At 30.3% G+C, this 19,558-nt stretch overlaps 3 protein-coding genes across 5 annotated transcripts; 2 read left to right on the top strand and 1 right to left on the bottom strand.

Moving 5' to 3' along the window:
• The first annotated feature begins 2,912 nt into the window (after window positions 1-2,912).
• On the top strand, window positions 2,913-4,777 carry LOC119689726 (probable ATP-dependent RNA helicase DDX47). The gene is made up of 3 exons (XM_038104620.1): window positions 2,913-3,174; window positions 3,258-3,516; window positions 3,704-4,777. The coding sequence occupies exons 1-3, from the start codon at window positions 3,025-3,027 to the stop codon at window positions 4,759-4,761; spliced, it is 1,467 nt and encodes a 488-aa protein (XP_037960548.1). The 5' UTR covers window positions 2,913-3,024; the 3' UTR covers window positions 4,762-4,777.
• A 1,795-nt stretch (window positions 4,778-6,572) lies between these two features.
• On the bottom strand, window positions 6,573-10,720 carry LOC119690144 (transcription factor E2F2). Of its 3 annotated transcripts, none has more exons than XM_038105133.1 (6): window positions 10,557-10,720; window positions 9,815-9,992; window positions 9,517-9,626; window positions 8,677-8,932; window positions 8,293-8,608; window positions 6,573-6,856 (listed from the first exon to the last, which is right to left on the bottom strand). In XM_038105133.1, the coding sequence occupies exons 2-6, from the start codon at window positions 9,986-9,988 to the stop codon at window positions 6,753-6,755; spliced, it is 960 nt and encodes a 319-aa protein (XP_037961061.1). In that variant the 5' UTR covers window positions 9,989-9,992; window positions 10,557-10,720; the 3' UTR covers window positions 6,573-6,752. The 3 variants fall into 3 exon arrangements, with proteins under 3 accessions (XP_037961061.1, XP_037961060.1, XP_037961059.1); XM_038105132.1 differs by lacking the exon at window positions 10,557-10,720 and adding an exon at window positions 10,211-10,302; XM_038105131.1 differs by lacking the exon at window positions 10,557-10,720 and having other exon boundaries at window positions 9,815-10,163.
• Window positions 10,721-13,824: 3,104 nt separating this feature from the next.
• LOC119689490 lies at window positions 13,825-16,074 on the top strand. Its single transcript, XM_038104324.1, has 3 exons — window positions 13,825-14,415; window positions 14,476-14,590; window positions 14,648-16,074. The coding sequence occupies exons 1-3, from the start codon at window positions 13,847-13,849 to the stop codon at window positions 15,959-15,961; spliced, it is 1,998 nt and encodes a 665-aa protein (XP_037960252.1). The 5' UTR covers window positions 13,825-13,846; the 3' UTR covers window positions 15,962-16,074.
• Window positions 16,075-19,558: the final 3,484 nt, after the last annotated feature.

Here is a 19,558-nt window from a genome sequence, read left to right as displayed (position 1 = left end):
AAGTAATTGTGAAATTATTTGTCATCTTGCTTATTGGCTCAAATAACTCATTTCGTTGAAAAACCAAGTTAAAATTACAAACCAATTCCAAACATCAAATTTATAACTGAATTTTACTTTGTAGCTCGTTTTCTTTATATTTATATAACAGGGGAAAGTATATAAATATTAATATTAATAACACTTATTCTCTTATATAATTAGATATGTATTTCTACTTATATTTCTTCATATATTAGGTCTGTTCCACGAGGTACTCGTAGTAACTTTGAGTAACATTGTGTATACACAAGTGAGTTCCACCAGTAAATGTTTCGACTAAATGAGAGTATCTGAGTGAGCGTAACATCCCTGTCCAAATTTGAAAAAGAGTTTGCAAATTACACATACTTTACTCGTACATTTTTTTATTTCAAGTAAAATTTATGTCGATATGTGTATCAGCTGTTTTTGGTTTAAATTCAAATTTTTGTATTGTTTGCGCGGCTCTGGTTTTCGCACCAGATTTTATACAAAGCACTTCCACGAAAATCTGTGTAAAAAGATAATTTGGCACTTTATTTGTGTTACGCTTTTAGTTTGTACTTCTGTTGTGTTTTACTCGAGTTTTACTACGCGTAGCTCGTGGCACAGACCTATTATTTAATCCAAACACTTCAAATTTCAATTCAATGAACGATTTTGAATAAATTGTGTACAACAATAATAAAAATTAGCTGATGCTTTACCTAAACCGAAAAATTATATCAGTGATATAATTTTGTATAATTGCATATACTAAAAATTCAACTATTTATCCAAATTATAACGCTACGCATCTAATAACATACATAAAAAATAACTAAGATTAAAATAAAGTATGCTGTATGAACAAGTTTATAACAAAATGAGTCGATTACTCAAAATTACAATTGCTTAAACTATATAAACACGTTTTAAAACGTTTAAATATATTCACTTTAACTTTAAGAGCACACCGAATAGCGAAGCTGTAGAAACGAAAAACAATCCCTTTTTGATTACTGCTGTTTTTTAGAGTTAAATTTGTTATACATACATATGTATTGAATTTAATCAATAAAATTAGTTTTATTAATTAATTATGAATTTATTTACTGCTGTTATGTTAACAATTTCTTTTTTTGTTTAAGGCATGTCTTTATTATCTCATAATTTCTATTAAAACTTGTTCCTATAATTGTCAACACTTAAATGTTTTAAAGCAAAACATTAAAGTAAAATGCTTTGCTAAATTCACGTTTACAAGCTTTTCAAGATAAACTCATAAATAAATTAAATACGATAATGTAAAGTGGTGTACACACCAACATATATCCTTCGTTCAAATACACATATTCCAAACATATCATCTTATATATATAATTCTTCTGTACGTGTGTTGACAGTGAACTCCTCCTAAACGGCTGAACCGATTTTGATGAAATTTTTTGTGTGTGTTCAAGTGGATTCAAGGAAGGTTTAGATTCACAATTTGGCCCACTGGATAATGTCTTTTTAATCAATTTTTTATTTTTGGTATCCATATACATTTATATAAAAATTTAAAATTTATTCATGCTTACTTTGATTTGTTTAAAAACTTTAAAATCTCTAAAATGAATTGTAAAACTGACGTTGCATAGCTTAAGTGCATTTAAATTCCGCAGCATAATTATAGGTGAGCCAATTTTTAATCTTAAGTTATGTGGTGGTATTCCTGGTAAATCCAGCGAATTCAAAAATTCAACACACAAAAAAGAAGAATTATATATATAAAGATATAAATAACGTACAAAAAACAATGCCACGTCTTCGTGGACGAGGAGGAAATATTGGTCGACGGACTCGGAATTCACAATTACTCCAGAACCGTCGGTTAAATAGATCGGCAGAAAACAATGAAGTTGTAAGAAACCAGGATACAATCACACGTGCTAATGAAAGTCAAGAGCACCGCAACGAACGCCAGGAAAATTAATTGCAAAGGGAAACAACGTTCGCCGGGTCAGCTAGTGTAGTATAAATTATTAATTGTTCTTAATTCTATTTAACTCAAAGTACAAAAACAAATTAATTGCACCTTACATTTAATTCATTCATTACAATATGTTATACTTGCAAATCATTAACTTGGATTAAACAGTTATAGCAAAATTTAATACCTTTATTAATTGAATGTGCAAAAAATCTCTCTATGTAAAATATATGTATATTCTCTAAATTGAAGTTTTTTAATTCATGTATTTATGTCAGGATTAAATTTTTTAATAATAAAAATGTGCCTGAACATACAAGAATATTTCCGCAAATTGAAAGACGTCTTTTAACATTTTTCGCACAGTTTATCTATTCTTTGGATTGAAATGTTCAACCGCTGACAAGGTAGTTAAAGAAGTAATAAATCCAATGCCAGTAAAAATTAATTCTTAAGCACAGTTCACATTTTCTAATTTTCAACCACGGATATACCCCACGCAAAATTAAATTCTTCAAAATTTATCCAGTGTGTCCCGAGCCATAAACATTTGATTTATTTAGTCCGATAGAAATTATACAGAGCTTAGAATTGATTTTAAATAATATATTTATTCAAACTTAATCATTATCTATATATATTAATATATAATACTTAGATTGAGTGAACCGGACGGACAGACACGAACATAACTAAAATCCAAATTTAACTAAAAAATTATATTTAAATTGAAAGAGTTAAAAGCATTTCATTTATGTAAGTGATATGATGGTTTATATTATTTGATGTATATTTTGCATTATATAAACATATAATGTACATATGTAAGTCTTTTAACACATTTACGCAATTTGTTATAGAATCAATTAGCGCCGTAACTCTTAAATTAGGCATGAAAACTTTGATATGGCAATACCCTAATCTGTCGGCGCTTGTGCATGCCTTTAGCACGTGTGTCGACCATTTATAAATTGTCTCTCTAGTATTCAAGCGCTTAGATTTTGGTGTAAGTTTAGTCGTTAATAATAAATATTAAATTATAAACTACAATGTCAGATTCATCATCGGAAGATGAGAATGAATTTGGTGATGAACAACAGCAAAGTGAAGTGTCTCAAAATGAAGCATATAGCGATGATGAAGACATTAATGCTGAAAAGGTGCAAAGCGATGAAAAGAAAGTTAGTTGGGAAGATTTGGTAAGTAAATTTTTTATATAGTCATTTAAGTGCTAGATCTAATAAAAAACTTAAACTAAATTATAGTGTTTTACATTTTGAAGGGATTGAATGAAACTTTGTGCAAGGCATGTGAAGAACTAAAATGGAAAGCACCATCCAAAATTCAAAAAGAAGCAATACCAGTCGCATTACTGGGTAAAGATGTTATTGGATTGGCTGAAACTGGGTCTGGCAAAACTGGTGCTTTTGCTTTACCTATTCTACAGGCTCTACTCGACCATCCACAACGTTATTTTGCACTTATTCTTACACCAACGCGTGAATTGGCTTTTCAGATATCTGAACAATTTGAAGCTTTAGGTAAAACATTGTTTATTAATATTTTTTATAATAAAAAAGGTTAACTATGATGTGTTAAAATTGTTTGATAAAAAAATGAAATTGCAAACATTCGTCACTACCTCTGAGTTAGATGAGTTAGACATTTAAAAATTTTTCACTTGAATATGACATTTATTTTATTGTTTATTTGCTCTTTTATTTACAGGTAGTTCCATTGGTGTAAAATGCTGTGTTGTTGTAGGTGGTATGGATATGGTTTCTCAGGCGTTACAATTAGCTAAGAAACCACATATAATTATCGCCACACCTGGGCGTTTACTTGATCATCTTGAAAACATGAAAGGTTTTAATCTTAAAGCTATCAAATATTTGGTCATGGATGAAGCTGATAGAATCCTCAATATGGACTTTGAGGTTGAATTAGATAAAATTTTAAAGGTGTTACCACGTGAACGTCGCACATTTCTATTTAGTGCTACTATGACGAAAAAAGTTAAGAAATTGCAACGTGCCTCTCTAAAGGATCCAGTTAAAGTAGAAGTATCGAATAAATTCCAAACCGTAGAGCAACTGCAACAATATTATATCTTTATACCAATAAAGTTTAAGGATGTATATTTGGTGCATATACTAAATGAATTGTCGGGTAACAGTTTCATGATATTCTGTAGCACTTGTAACAATACAGTTCGAACAGCATTGATGCTTCGCGCACTTGGCTTGGCTGCAATACCATTGCATGGTCAAATGTCACAAAATAAACGGTTAGCTGCGCTCAACAAATTCAAAGCAAAAAATCGTTCTATATTGATATCAACAGATGTAGCATCACGTGGTCTGGACATACCACATGTAGATATTGTATTAAACTTCGACATACCAACACATAGTAAAGATTATATACATCGTGTGGGTCGAACTGCACGTGCTGGACGTTCAGGCAAAGCAATTACTTTCGTTACACAATACGATGTTGAACTATATCAACGTATTGAACACTTACTTGGTATGCAATTACCTCTGTATTCTACCGAAGAAGATGAAGTTATGGCACTGCAGGAACGAGTAACAGAAGCTCAACGTACTGCAAAGTTGGAATTAAAGAACATAGAAGACAACAAAAGGACAAAAGGTAGATCTAAAAAAGATGGCGACGATGACTATGATGATACAGAAAATTTTAGCGGTGCGCGGAAACGTATGAAATCAAAATTCGCTTCGGGCGGTAATAACAAAAATTGGAAAAGAGCAAAGAAGAAATAACAACTATTAATAAATATGATAGGTTATTGTTTATAAATTATTTTAATAAAAATTTCTACGTAAGTTTATGTATTAATAATTTGATTTTTATTTAATAATTTCGTTATAATTTATTTAAAAGTGAACTCCGCATGTGATTTCATCCGCATCTACTTTACATTAAGAAGCAATTAAGTATTATATCAAAAGATAATTGACCAAATCGGTACTTCAGTGCTCAGTACCATTAAACTATAACCAAAACATAATTATTTTGGTTTAAGCATTAATTTTTGTGTAAGAGATCGTTGAATTTATTGAATGACTCCAGAGTCTGTACACCGATCACTCTCATACGATGCAGTATTTCATTATACCTCTTAATACTATTCACGTGTCACGTATTATAGTTTTTGTTGAGAATTGTGCTCTGTAAAGGATGCTCTTACAAAATTTAAACCGATAAAACAGGTTCTGGCATTTCAAAAATTTTCATATACTCGTGGTTTATTGATTTGCTTTTTTAATACATAACCTTTAAGTCTGACTTAATAAATATCTATTGATAATTATTAAAACATGTTCAAGTCAAATTTTTATACCAAGAAAGAGTCGAGATTATATCTTTTGACAGTCTTGAGTATAGCTCATGTTTAAAGACATTTGGTTGTTGTAGTAATCCTTTCTGTTCGTCCATAATATCCTCACATTTTTTGGTGTCAGATACCTGATTATCAGTAATATAAGACTACATATTATATTTTCGTCACTAATAGTATTTAAGGTATACCATTACATTTTTTCTTGTAAAAGTGTAGAAAACACTTCATTAGAGGAGGAGTCAAAGCATAGAAAAATTCAGATCTGTGTTTTCAGTACAGACCAACACAACATTTGTTTAAATATTTGACCAGAATATATTTTAAAATTGATCGGGCGTTGTCGGGTTAACAGGTTATTAATATATATAGCATACTGATCACGATACAAGAATTATATTCTAGTTTCGACCAATATAGCATCATCAACTTTACTCTCAACTCTAACATTGTTACAAAAAAAAAATTTCCTTCCTAAATTAATTTTTATAGTAATAATAAAATGCTTAGCAAAGATGACATACATGAAATGCAAATAATCAGTCAAAAATCCAATCATTGTTGTTCATGTGAATAACAATTATTTATTATTACTATTCTTATAATAAAAGTTAAAGTTTGATTTTATTTTATTAAATAGTTTTATATTTAATTGGTCATGTATGGTACAAATATGTACATAAAATTAAATAAATTTATATAATAAAATGATTTCCATTTGGAAAATTGAAAAAAAATAAACCAAAATAGTAATTTACAATTATTTGTTTTAAATATTGATTTAACCGAAATTTTTTAATTTAATCAGAAAGTCTTTTGTTTTTCAAATTTAAGTCATTTAATAAATATGTTAAATAATATTAGTAAAAATTGAACTAATTGGTAATAATTTACGAAATTATAACGAACACAACATACAAGGTGTACTCCAAAGCCAACCGGACTTTTTAAAAATACGCATTTGAAGTGAGACGGACAGACCATCTATTCGCAATTGCAAGTGACTATTCTGGTAGATCATTTACTAATATATTATCAAAGTGCATTTGATAACACATACATTGTCACATTTTTCCAAAGTACTAGCAAAGGACCTACCTTTTCGACACATGCAATACAGATAACCTGATTACAAATACATATAAATAAAAAGTCCTGTGTATTTTGGAAGGCACCTTATATATAAAATTAAATTAATTTATATAAGGGACGTTGTTGGGATATTAGATTTACTACAGTTGTTAAAAAATATTTATTTTTCAAAGTCGTTTTTTTATCAAATTAACTAATTTTCATATATTCACTAAACTTAAGCGATGTTAGATCATATGATTTGTGCTGCAGACGAAGCAACATTGTTTGGGAATATCCAAGTTTTCATCTTCGGTGAAAGAAGGAAAATCCTTGGAAATATTAAGTGCAAGGTATGTCAAATAACTCACAAATACCTTCATCTTGAGCCAACGTAAAAGTATAGTCATTTTGTGGTGGATTTAATTGCAACAATGGGGGATTATCTGCAAGCAAAATTTCAAATACACGGAAATTATATAAGAGCGTAAATAATATAATGCAAATCATGTTTAAAACTTTCAAACTAAGTATACAATACAATTTATAAAATAACAAAGCTCAAGTATTTTCAAGAATTTTCATATCAATATACTTAAATTAGGACCGGATGATATTAGTGTTGCGGAAAGAGACTAGATTGGTTTGATTTTCGCTATATTGACTTAAAAGCAACCGAACAGGATAGGAAATAAAGTTATGAAAACTTTAAAAATAATAAGTATGATAAGAAGTCCTTATTTTGTGTTTCATTCTTTCTGTGCTTTATTAACTTATGTATGTAACAACGGTTTTACAGCTGACTAAGATTGTGATAACAATAATAATCACAATTATAATTTATTTATTTATTATTACACAAATAGTTAAGTAATTGACTTTAGAATCAATTATATATTGGCATTGGCAGGAATACCTCTTTTGAAAGAGTCTAAGAAAAATTAACATAAAAAACAACTACCGATAAATTATTTTTATCTTGTGTTCAGGTTGAGCATTTTATACCATAAAGTATAATTATTTTATTCGATATATCAAAAGTCTTAAGAAGATTAAAAGCAACTGGAATCATATATATAGAATCATATATATATATATATATATATATATATATAAATATATATAAAATCATATATAGAATCATCTATATAGCCTTTGTTGATTTAAGTCTCGCTTAATATGACAACACTGACTGTTTGTCATATTAAGACATTTATTTCGGTTGACTCTAATTAAATGATATGTATAGTACACATGTTACTTTTTTAATTTTCTTTTCTTTTGATGTATATAACTTTAGAATTGACTCAGAAAAAATTGACCTCCAAAAATTCCAAAACTAACATGTCCTCATGACCAAAAGTGAAATATGATGAGTTATACGCCAATATCTTAAATACTAATAAGTAGATTTATATCCATTAGAAATCATTTGATTTGTTTTTAAGAAAAAATGTGTAACATTTTTCATTTACTTTATAAGTAATATATGCTATAGTACACTAGTGGACTCAATAATGTTTATAAGCAACATTAGTAAGCAATAAATACGAAGTTTAAATTTGTTAAATAAAGTGTTTTGAGACAGTGTTTGTTGATACTTATACAGATATTCAATATACTCTATAACATATTAATGTAAACGATTGAACAACATTGAAACGATTGAAATTTAAAAAAATCCAATATCTTTAGCCACTCAAACAAGTTCTGTATATTAGAGCTAGATACGAATGATTTATAATTAGAAAATCAATTTTACAACATTTTTAAGAAACCTGATCTTTTGTTATTGCGTATTTTTGTAATATGTACTTAATGTCCTACTCTGAACATGATTTGCAAAAGTCTCATATACATATATATCATTGACTATAGTTACCTAAATCAGGATTATCCGGAAAAAAGCGGCGTAAAGAATGACCCGTCGTACACTTACGGAAAAGAATTCTTGCCGTTACTTGATTATCAATTTCCTGCATTTCCTCTTTCATTTCACGGTTACAGAAATATGTATGTTCATTAGTGACTAGGTGTGACTTAGCGTCAACTTTCGCTGTCGTGCGTAGAGGATTACTTACTTTCGGTGTGTTATTTGGCAGTTTTGCAATGTTTTGCTTTGAGGTACATGTACCTTGTTGTGTTACCAAGCGTACATCTATTGTGTTTCCATTATCCAGAGAAACATGTAAAGTATTCTATACATATATATACAACAAATTTGAATTAAAGTTTATATTTAACAGAAAATAGATATTTTGAATACCCCCATCTTTTTAAATTTAACTTCATTGTCCTGCTTGGGTACAGTGAAGACAGCATCCTCGCCAAATATTTGTAGCAAATCATCTCGTGTCACATAAGAGTAAGACTTATTTGTAGCATCCTCTTTTATGTATTTCAAATTACGCTTTGCGTATTTTAACTGCAAATCCAAATCGTCTTCTATAGTCTTGAGTTTATTTGTACGCGTCATTGCTGTTTTAAGTTTCTCATAATTTTTAGCCTCATTTATACCGCCTCTGTTGAAAAACAAATAAATAATTAATATTTAAAATAATGTAATACAATAATTGTTTAAACAATATAAATTTTTAGAGATATTTTATAAAAGAAGCAGAGTAATTTTTGTATAAATATTTTAAATGTTTCTTCTTATAAATACTTTTCATAAATTAAAGCGATTATGTTATTTAACAGATACATACATAATGGACACTATGATTTATCAATGATCAATGTCAAACATTAAATATAAAGTATTATTACATTAAATCAATAGAAGTACACACATTAAAAATGTGTGTCTGAATGTATTTATAAAATATATTGAACATGATACGTAGATTGTTTTGTTAGATTTCATATTAAAACAAATGTTTACAGCTTTTCGAGGAATTTAAGTGATAATATGTTTATGTCTACATGCTTGCAATATACACTGTGTAAACAATAGTAAGATGATAATAAATATATAAATAAATAAAATAAAGAAATCCAGCATTTGTGCATTGACAATTTATGCACAGATATAAAATGTGTTATCATTATATATTGTATAACGATTTCCATGAACTAAAAATATAAAAAAACAGAATGCAATTACCTCCAGCGCACCATGCTGCTATGACGAGTCTTTTCAATGAGACCAACGCCTTCGAGTACATTTGTTATATCATAAATTCTCCTCTTCTGAACATCTAAAATATCTGTTGCCTGCCAATTTATAAGATCATAAGTTAAATTTTTGTATAAATGTATATTTTAAATAAAATCTAAAATGATAACGCAACACATTTTTAGCGCGAAGCAAATTTTTAATTTGAAAACTATTTTCGCGCTGAACTACGCACTTGTGTGTACTACGTACCGCAGAACTCCTTAACAAAAAAAATAAAACTTACCATCTTTAAATCAATAACTCCTCCATTGCGTTTCATCAATTCCACAAATTTTTGTGTAAGATGCACTAATGAGCCAACATTTCGACTTTGTGTTTGTGTATTTTCCAGCGGTGGACACAAGTTGTATGTTTCTTGTGATTCCTCCTTAATCATTTCAACACCGTCAATATTCATTTTGCTAAATATATATTTTTATATTAGTGAAGCCAAATTTTCAATAAATTCAGTAACACTTCTATTTAATTCACTTATTTATTGCAAAAAAGTAAAAATTTTCACAATTAACTTAAACATAACTTTCAGAGACAAGGCCCGCCATTTGTGACATTTTATTTTTCGCTGTCATTGACATATCCAGTTCAAGTGAATGCATAATTTTTCCATTCTTCCGCTTACCTTTTTTGAAGATGGCGCTCTTGTCATTTATGAACTGTGAATATTATATGTAATATACCAATAAAAGTTTTGTTTTCACTAAATTATAATAATTTCACATGAATTCTTTATTTCATCTAAAATTTTTTAATCATTTTAATATCAACATATTGTACTTTAAAATCATTTTAATATTGCATGTGGAAAATTCACAATAGTTTAACCTTATGCAAAGAACTCATCAAAACAAACAAAAATAATCTTTGGTTTGATGTTCTATTAATATGTATATATATATATTATTAAGAGTGATAAGTACAATATACCAATTATTATGAATTCAATAACTTGCTTTAATACAACATACTTTGGAGAATTGCGCTTCGACGATTTATTTAAAAAAAGTTCATTATTTGTAAGAGAAGGCGCATTCGGACGTTGCGAAGTGCATCAAAAAATATTAATTATCTTGCTAAAGTGTATCTCTGACGTATTCGCATCTCAATTTTCAAATATGTGTAACTTTTTAAATTTGTTTGAATTTTTGCTTACGAGCAATTTTTGTCATTTGAAGGGATATTCGCTTAATAGCGGCAGTCACGTCACGTCACGTCACGATAATTGTTGTTGCTTTCAGTGTACTCTTTCGATATGAATGCTTAAAAATTAATATGCAAAGCAAGAATAAAATTCGAATTCGCAAAAATAAACCCACTTTTCTGAAACTGCTTAACGAATACGCAATATTATACGCAAACAATAACAATAAATAAATAAAACAATAAATTGATTTTTTAAATTTTATTATAATCTCTATATCAATGTAAAATAACATCTTACTAATATTTTAACACAAACGGTTAAACACTTTTGCAAAACATTTATGTAAGATATAAATGTACATAGAACTTATATGCAAAATTGACCTTATTTCCTCAATGTTGTACGGAATTTTAGAAAAAAAACTTTTAAGTTTTTTTATCCCTTAATGCAATATTTTCTCATTTTAAAATTGAAAATTATTTTTATTTTATTTATATATCTCTCAGAAAATCAAAACAGAGAAACAAAAATACACTCTTTCTTAAGCATGATATTGACCAGGGCTGTCCAAACCGGATGCGATCGCGGGTCAACACAAATCACAGTATAGATTCGGGATGACTGTATAATTAATAAAATCATTTATTTGATATACCATAAAAAATAAAATAATGTAGTTTTACCAATACACCAAAAGAAAATTTGCATAATTGTAAAAGATTTCACGGGTCACACAAATATTAATCGTGGGTCACATGTGGCCAACGAGCCGTGCTTTCCACAGCCCTGATATAGACGATACTACAAGTGTAAGCGTAAGCTTCTGTAATTGGGCTCACTCATGCGCGTGAAGAATCGTATGAAAAGAGTTTGTTGCCTGCTCAGGAGCTCTGAACAGAAAAGAGCCACTTGTGGGTAGGCAAATACGAACTCTGCATAAAATAAATAACATGTAGCGTATATCATCACCTCAATTTCTTCAGTAGAAAGAGTTACTTTCGGTTTTTGCGTTGTTTTGTGTACAAAAAAATAAAAAACTATAGATTTTGTATGAAATTACAAAAACAACTACCTTACATGAAAAATGCATTTTATATTTTCGTTTCAAAAATATTCGGCAGACCGGTGTGAGTCACATTTTGTTTTCATTTCTTAATGAACTGTTGTGCCCATGACCTATGTCAATGCTTAAAATGACAAGTCATTGTTGACAAAACAAATGTGACATAATTTATTGAATGCACTTTTGTTTATCTGTCGCTTTGACTTTGATCATGTTACATTTTAAATGCACTGGACTCATGCAGTTGCAAATTAGAATTTGTAACATAATGCGCAAGCCAAATAACAAAGTATATGTGTTCGTTGCACTAACATGTCACAAATTCTTTAGGGAAGAGTTATGCAAATAATAGAAGTATTTTTAATATGAAACCTAATTATTAAATATTCTATATTTATGATGAATATGTTTATTATGAATATATTAGAAAAGTAAAGAATTATTTTATATTTGAAAATATTAATGTTGAGGGAAAAACTCATGTATTGATTGGTTACTTCTAGTATATAAAAAATATGAAACAATGTTAGCACATAAATTATAAACGGTATAATTACCAAAGTATTTTATTCAATAAATCAGACTATCATCTCTAGATTTAATGAACACACTTGTTTTCTTTTAAATTAAGCCTCCCGTTCTGTACAGCACAATTGCTGATGAAAACAATATCCTATACTGCATATTTGCTAAAAGAATATCATAAGCAGCTGGGGAGCTAAGATATTACTCAAAATTCTGTAACATTTATATCCTGTCGATTTAAATATATTACAATATTTATTAAATATATATTACATGTATATATTACAGAACAGAGAAATTAAAAATTCCTTAATAAATAATTAACGAATGACTTCTTCACAATAACTAACCCGTCAGTAATTTTCTCAAATTTTATTAAAAAATTAATTTTTTTTAAACATTAAAATTTACTCATTAACACTCGTAACAGTTGTAAATAATAAACAGTTGACTTTAGTTTTACATTTTCTTTCAAAAGTCATTTACACTAAATTAGTTTAAAGATTTGGCGTCATTGAAGTGCGAGAGGCTTATTCATTAAACACTTTTAGAAAAGTGCGCTTATTTCAGCGTATTTTGCTTTTCATGTTAATTTTTAAGCGACATGTGTTCTATTGAAGCAAAAGAACACACCTAAAGGTGCATCCACATCAAAGCGGACGCTTGCGAACGAACGAACATTTCCAGGTAATGTATACCACGAAGCAAACGCGAACAAATCGATTTGTAGTGTCTGTTAGCATTCGACAGGATTTGCGTTTGGTAAGAAATTCATGTAGAGTTTGGTCGTTCGTTCGCTTACATTTGCTAGGTGATCCGGACGACTACTAAACACAATAGAACATTCCCACAGTCTTATGATACATTTGTTCGTTAATTTGATTTGTTCTTTTGTGCAGCAATCGTGATTAAAAGTAAACGCCATAAGCGTATGCTCCTTGTGATTACATTATGTAATTGACAATATATAATATAATATATATAATATGTAATACATAATATATAATAATAAATAATTACAATATACTGTAATTATTCCCATTAATTTAAAAACGTGATCATCATTCCATTCCATTATAACTTTTGAATATATACACATAAAAGTATTATGAATATTGAATAGTTTAAGGTTGTGTAGTACACTAATTTATTAATGATAAACTCTACAAATGAGCTTGTTCGCATTTGCTTCATCGTCGTTCGCTTAGTTTGGTATAAAGTTTTTTACTCGTGCACAGCAAAAATAATTTGGACTCATATTCACTCTGATGTGGATGTGGATGTGCCTTAATGTGTAATGTAAAAGATGTATGTTACAAATGTAGATTAATTTAATCCCGTTCGCTTAATTTGACAATACAAACGTAGTATAACACCTTCAAGAGCTCCACGGCAAATTGATGTTCGAAAAAAAAAAAAATTAGTTCACAATGAAATTGCCATTTTTGTTTTTTGCACATTATATTAAAACACTATTGTGAATTTATTTTTAATAAATGGAAAAAGTAGAAGCAAAGAATACTTCTATGGTAGAAGTATGCGCAGATTTAGTGGTGTTTGGTATATACAAATATTCCAGGAGGCTTTCGTCCAGTCATTATTTCTTCATATATTTTGGAGAATATTCCGAAATTATGGGTGGCGAAGCTGTTAAGCGGCCTCGTGGACGACCCAGTTTAAATAAAAAACGTATACAGGAGCCGGTAACTGTTAAAGCTAAAAGATCCAGAGAATCAAAGAAAGATAAGGAAAAAGAGGTGACAATTAAAAAAAAGCAAAATGAGCCTAGAAAAAGACGTAGATCAACTTCAAAATACTTCTCGCAAACAGATTATCAAAACGGTATAGTCGGAATTCCTTGTGCAAAACAAAATAACAATAATGTTATTACTAAACATATGCGTAAACGTTATTGGAATTCTTTTGAAGAAATGAAATTAATAGAATATTGGCGACGTTTTTCTAAAGAAATAACCACCTTTCAACATCAAATACCAGCTTTCAGGAAAATAAATGACTTAATGCGACAATCTGGAATACACATAACTCCTCAGGAATGCCGCCGAAAAATACTTGCCTTAAAAAATAAATTCTAGTAAGTTAAACGGTTGTCTTTAATATTATCCCCAATTTCCTTATCCTATATAAATTCTAGTGCAGAGAAGGAACGTGCTGAGAGTGATGATAATACTGATTGGAGCTTATACCCCATACTGCATGCAACAATTTGTTTGGATCTAGATGAACAAAATTTATACGCTGAAGAGGAGGTAAAAATATTTGTACACATATATTATAAAGAATTGAATTTTCTATTGTTTGTATAGACAATTATGAATTATGTTAATAAGCTGAATTCTGCAATATTTAAAACTAATACCAACATTTCACAATCTGATAAAGAAAAAATAGCCAATTTCGAGCCAAAAATGGGAACAGCCGCTTGGCGAATGATAAGAGATGGTCCTAAGAGTATTTATAATGTGCCATTTTTATTAGAGTGGGAAAAAGAGAGGGTTGAGATAAATGAGTCAATATCAAAAGAAACTCCGGTGGTAAGTTTAGACAACAAGCCACCAGTAACGAAACGCTCATATCGTCGTAAAACAGTATGTAGTGATTTTACCAAGTTAAGCAACAGTTGTAAGAGCATTTGCCTGCGAGAAATAATTGAAGAAAATGATGTTCTTAACCAAAATCTTGAAAATGATCGTTTACGTTTACAGAAATTAGAAGCAGAATTTGATTATTTTTTAATGGTTATTAATACTTTTATTCTAAACAGTATTGGACCATTTTTAATGAAAAGAGATTCTACGTGTAATGTTAGTGTTACTCAACAAAGTAATGATATTGTTAACATGACATCTACAAAGGAATTTGCCAATATAACAGAAGCGATTTCAATCATTGATGCAACGGTTTCTACCTATTCTGGTAAAAACGATCATGAAACTGTTGGAAGTGATACTGAAATGATGAAAGTAAGCTCCTCAAGTACACATGATTCTGATTCCAGTTCTGATTCGGATGAAATATCTAACATAAACAATAAAAACAATGAAAATTCTCAAGATGTGATAATCTTACCAAGTGATTTTAAAATAGACGGTCTTACTGATCCTCTTGAAGAATATACCAAGAGATTTCTTGATAATAATTCCAGTATTTGGAACGCTGATAAAGAAAATCTTGAAGCATCTGGTAGCAGCTCCCTTAGCGAGCATAAACAAAGAAAAGACGATTCTGTTGTAAATCTTGAATTTGATAATGGAACCAATCAAGAATCCCTTGCATTTGGTTCACAGCATAGTAATGGATCTCTACATGATGGTACTATGAAATTAGATGAAATGAACGTTTCTTCTGATAATGATTCTGATGAAGATGGAGCTGAACCAGGAAATGACGATGAAAACGTACAGCCTTCAACATCTGAAAAAAGTAGGCAATTGCATCCTATTACAGAAGTAAAAACAAGTCCTGAGAATATTTCTAAAAGTGTTAACATAGTCGAACTGAGTTCTTCTGCCGAAAAAGAAAACACCAATAGCAGCAGTACTACTAAAGTTGAAGAAGACGTTGAAGAAATAACTTATTTTGATCTGTCATCTGATGATGATTATGATATGAGCTATTAGTCTTAAATATTGTTTGTGAAATATACCAAATGTACGTATTTAAATAGTATGGACATTCATTTAAATGTTTAGTGATTACTAATATTAATAAGATTTTTACTATTTATAAAATATCATTGAGTAAAATCAAATATTTTGTATCTTCATTTGAATGTCTGTAACTAATAGAATTTCCTACTTTGAAACTATAATTAGGCATTACAGCGTAAAAGTTTTAAAAGTTCATTAATTTAAATTTATTAAATTTGGATTAAATTGTATTAAACTCTTAATTAATCGCTAAAATTCAAAATACGAATTTTGGCGTAAGGTTGTGTACGCAGAGAAAATTTTTTAAACAGTCAAAACATTATAGATGAGACATGCGTACTTTTACGATCTAACAAGAATCTTTTAAAACTAATGTTTCTTTATATATATTTATGTATTTATCTTTAATGGCCAGCTAAGCCATTGTCTATGAGATACTAATCTCTGGGAAGTAAAATGCATAATTGGGTTCAAAATTGGACAGACAAGCCTACCCAACTCGAAAATAGAAGTCTGGCATTTTCGAATTGTTACAAATATAATTATTGTGCTTACTAGAGATTGCCAGATAGTCATTATTTCTGTCCGGAAGACATTACAATGGTTCGGTAGTGAAAGTGAAATGTTAAGATTCAATGCTTTTTCGTCTAGTTTGGAACCGTCAGTATTAATGTCTAATAATTTGTTTAGAGTTTATGCTAATCTTCAAAATGAGAATTATTAGTTGGAAAAGCGCTGTTATGCTTTATAGTTGCTTGCTTGTAAATAGCAACTATAAAAAGTAACTGCTGTGTGACATGGTCATCGTTTCTGTAGACCCTTTTGCGCAGTTGGTAAGTTTTCTGTGATCTTTAAGAATCGCATGCTATTATTCGTTCAGAACGACGGCGGCCTCGCAAAAGTCACCTTTACGTTTCCAATTTTTCAGTCTTTGAGTTGCAAGTCAAGGTTTTCATCTAATTATGGCTAAAATTTCCTGTGATAAAACACTGAATGTACCAAGTCTTGAAGCGAGGACTTGTGTGATTTTGTGCCGGAAGATGCTTTAAGGTTATCAGCTAAGGAAAACGACAGTTTAATGCTAGACTAGGATATAGAGTAAGGACTATCATGTAGATCTTCAGGACAGACTCGTTTAACCTCGTTCCAGTTGGATGGAGAGATGGTGCTACCACTGATTCAGCGTCATAAATGGCTCAAGTCAGGATTCCCTTTATGATCCCGTGATGAAAGCACATGTTATTCAATTAGCTTAAAGCTTTAAAGCAGGGGCTAGAGCTGTCGAAAAGAATTTTCAATTACCTCTACAGTTAAACCAAAAGTCTTGTCGTTCTCGATAGTATATTGACGTTTTCTGCCCATGCCATGGCGTTGGGTAGTTGGCTATTATAATGTGTATCCTATTATAATGTGCGGTAAAGATAAACAAACCCTGCTGAACACATACAAAGCAACAAAACGTCATATTGAGATATATGTGTTTCCAGTATGGGCCTCACAGTTCTGAGATTTGCAATGGAACAACATCAAATCTTGTCAAAATACATCCCTGCGGATTGCATCCTCCTGCAATCGTATGTCGCATGCTTACCATTGATATGCAAAATCTAACACACTTCTCGTAAAGGAAGACAATCAACTACTCCCTAAGCAATATTTACTTACATGTCATAGATATTGACATTCCAACCTCAAGATAATCAGTAGAGTCCTTCCTTCACGAAGCATCCGTAGAACCCCGATATTCAATTACTTATTGTTCTAATGTATATTTAGAAGGTATTCCAAAGCACCAAAACAATTATTTAAATCACGTATGGTTTTTAGCATGGTTTTAAACCAGGCAGAAGAGTGATTCTAACAGAAACAAAAATATACGTCGACGTACACGATATAAACAATGGAGCGCGATAAGGCAAAAATACTTCAAAATCTATGCAAACTCGATTCAACAATCGGAAACATTTTTTTCACTTGTCATATGTGTGACATCTACATACATATATAATATAAAGAGGTTTCCATGATTTGCAGATTTGAGCAAACTAATATTTAGAGTCAAGGCACCGTGGGTCATTCAATACTCATATTCATTTGATTTTGCTTTCTAGCTTTTAGTGTAAATTTTTCATTTTGAATTGAAAGCAACAATAATTGGCGACTGTGACCATAACTATAACAAGCCGCTTACATTTCTTGATTTATATAGATATATGTATGTATGTTACACTATGAGAGTGTATAAACCTTAAAAACAGTGTCTGCCTGTCCACATGGTTGGTGTGTCACGAATCTTATGTCTATTAGTGTTAATTATAGGAAAAGATAGCTACCACCACACAGAATAGAGCACTATGTTATTACAAAATAATCACAATAGTTCTTAGATATCCTTTTTGTAATATTTAAATGCTTGTAACTTTGTTAATTAAGTTGAAAAGATGAATATATAGCGGACTATAAAACCAACAGTCAGCAGTTACGCAAGACGTACATGAATAATATCGCAAAATGAGGAAGGAAGAGAGGCGCTTCTTCATACAAAAAGGCGCAAACAAAAGATAGTAGAGGTTTGAAGAAATCGAAATGATGTCCATAAGTTCAAGCAAAAATGCAACTACCTGATTAGAGCCGTTAAAACTAGAGCATCAACCTGTAAGGACGAAAATGATAAAATAATTGCAGATAAACAGAGTGTGCTGAAAATGTGGAACGAACATTTTTCAAATCTGTTGTATGGAGACGGTAATACCAATGGTCTTCACATTCCACAACTTAACTTAAACAATGAGCGTGTTGCTATAGAACCACTATAGAAGAACAACACGGCAGGCACAGATGGTCTACCTGCACAATAGCAGAAGGCAGGCGGCGATATGCTGGTAAACACCATGCATTCATCTCAGACTAGATCAACATTATAGAGCGTAGCAAGCGTGATGTTATTGGTGCCAAAAGGGATCTGCAAACATGAGTTTAGCGGCGTTAAAAAAACCAAAAATGCTATTGGCGGCTATACTTTCGAAGCGATCAAGAATTTTAATGCCTTGACTGATCACCAAAATTTAATTCTATAAGTCGCTCATCGTACTTGTGTTTCTATTTAGCGCATAAACATGGACCACATCATACAATGATGAAATACAACTACAAGTGTTCAAGTGAAAAATTCTTCGTAACACATTTCGTCATATAAGCTTTATGCGACGATACCCGCATCGAATGAATGTATGCACTTTAGAATGCCATTGGCATTCAGCGGATTAACATTCAGCAGGTTCGCTGACTGCACATTGTGAGAATGGATGACGATGCTCGAACGAAAAAGATATTAGGAGAGGAGAGACCATGGCAGAAATTGGGAGCAAGTTGACCACATTTGCTGTACAAGACTAATGAAGGTGTGTAAGCAGTAGAGGACCCTGAAGAAGAGTGCTACGTCACGCGGAAACCCGATGACGGATAAATAAGTAAAAATGAAAAATGACATTATATAAATCAGAACTATTTTCAGTATATTTTTTTAGTATAAATAAGAAGAGTCATGTTATGCAGGTGACCAAGTGG

Source organism: Teleopsis dalmanni, chromosome X, assembly GCF_002237135.1.
Source record: "Teleopsis dalmanni isolate 2A chromosome X, ASM223713v2, whole genome shotgun sequence".
Classification (NCBI taxonomy): domain Eukaryota; kingdom Metazoa; phylum Arthropoda; class Insecta; order Diptera; family Diopsidae; genus Teleopsis; species Teleopsis dalmanni.
This window is presented reverse-complemented; position numbering and strand designations above follow the sequence as displayed.

What these genes read in the sequence shown, in the direction of transcription:
- LOC119690144 (XM_038105133.1), bottom strand. Translation starts at nt 9,988, where the DNA reads ATGAATATTGACGGTGTTGAAATGATTAAGGAGGAATCACAAGAAACA. An exon ending in GAGTTATTGATTTAAAGATG is followed by an intron (nt 9,627 to 9,814) that starts GTAAGTTTTATT and finishes ATAAATTGGCAG; the next exon opens with GCAACAGATATTTTAGATGT. An exon ending in TTAAATTTAAAAAGATGGGG is followed by an intron (nt 8,609 to 8,676) that starts GTATTCAAAATA and finishes ATATATGTATAG; the next exon opens with AATACTTTACATGTTTCTCT.
- LOC119689726 (XM_038104620.1), top strand. Translation starts at nt 3,025, where the DNA reads ATGTCAGATTCATCATCGGAAGATGAGAATGAATTTGGTGATGAACAA. An exon ending in AAGTTAGTTGGGAAGATTTG is followed by an intron (nt 3,175 to 3,257) that starts GTAAGTAAATTT and finishes TACATTTTGAAG; the next exon opens with GGATTGAATGAAACTTTGTG. An exon ending in TGAACAATTTGAAGCTTTAG is followed by an intron (nt 3,517 to 3,703) that starts GTAAAACATTGT and finishes TTTTATTTACAG; the next exon opens with GTAGTTCCATTGGTGTAAAA.
- LOC119689490 (XM_038104324.1), top strand. Translation starts at nt 13,847, where the DNA reads ATGGTAGAAGTATGCGCAGATTTAGTGGTGTTTGGTATATACAAATAT. An exon ending in GCCTTAAAAAATAAATTCTA is followed by an intron (nt 14,416 to 14,475) that starts GTAAGTTAAACG and finishes TATAAATTCTAG; the next exon opens with TGCAGAGAAGGAACGTGCTG. An exon ending in ATTTATACGCTGAAGAGGAG is followed by an intron (nt 14,591 to 14,647) that starts GTAAAAATATTT and finishes TTGTTTGTATAG; the next exon opens with ACAATTATGAATTATGTTAA.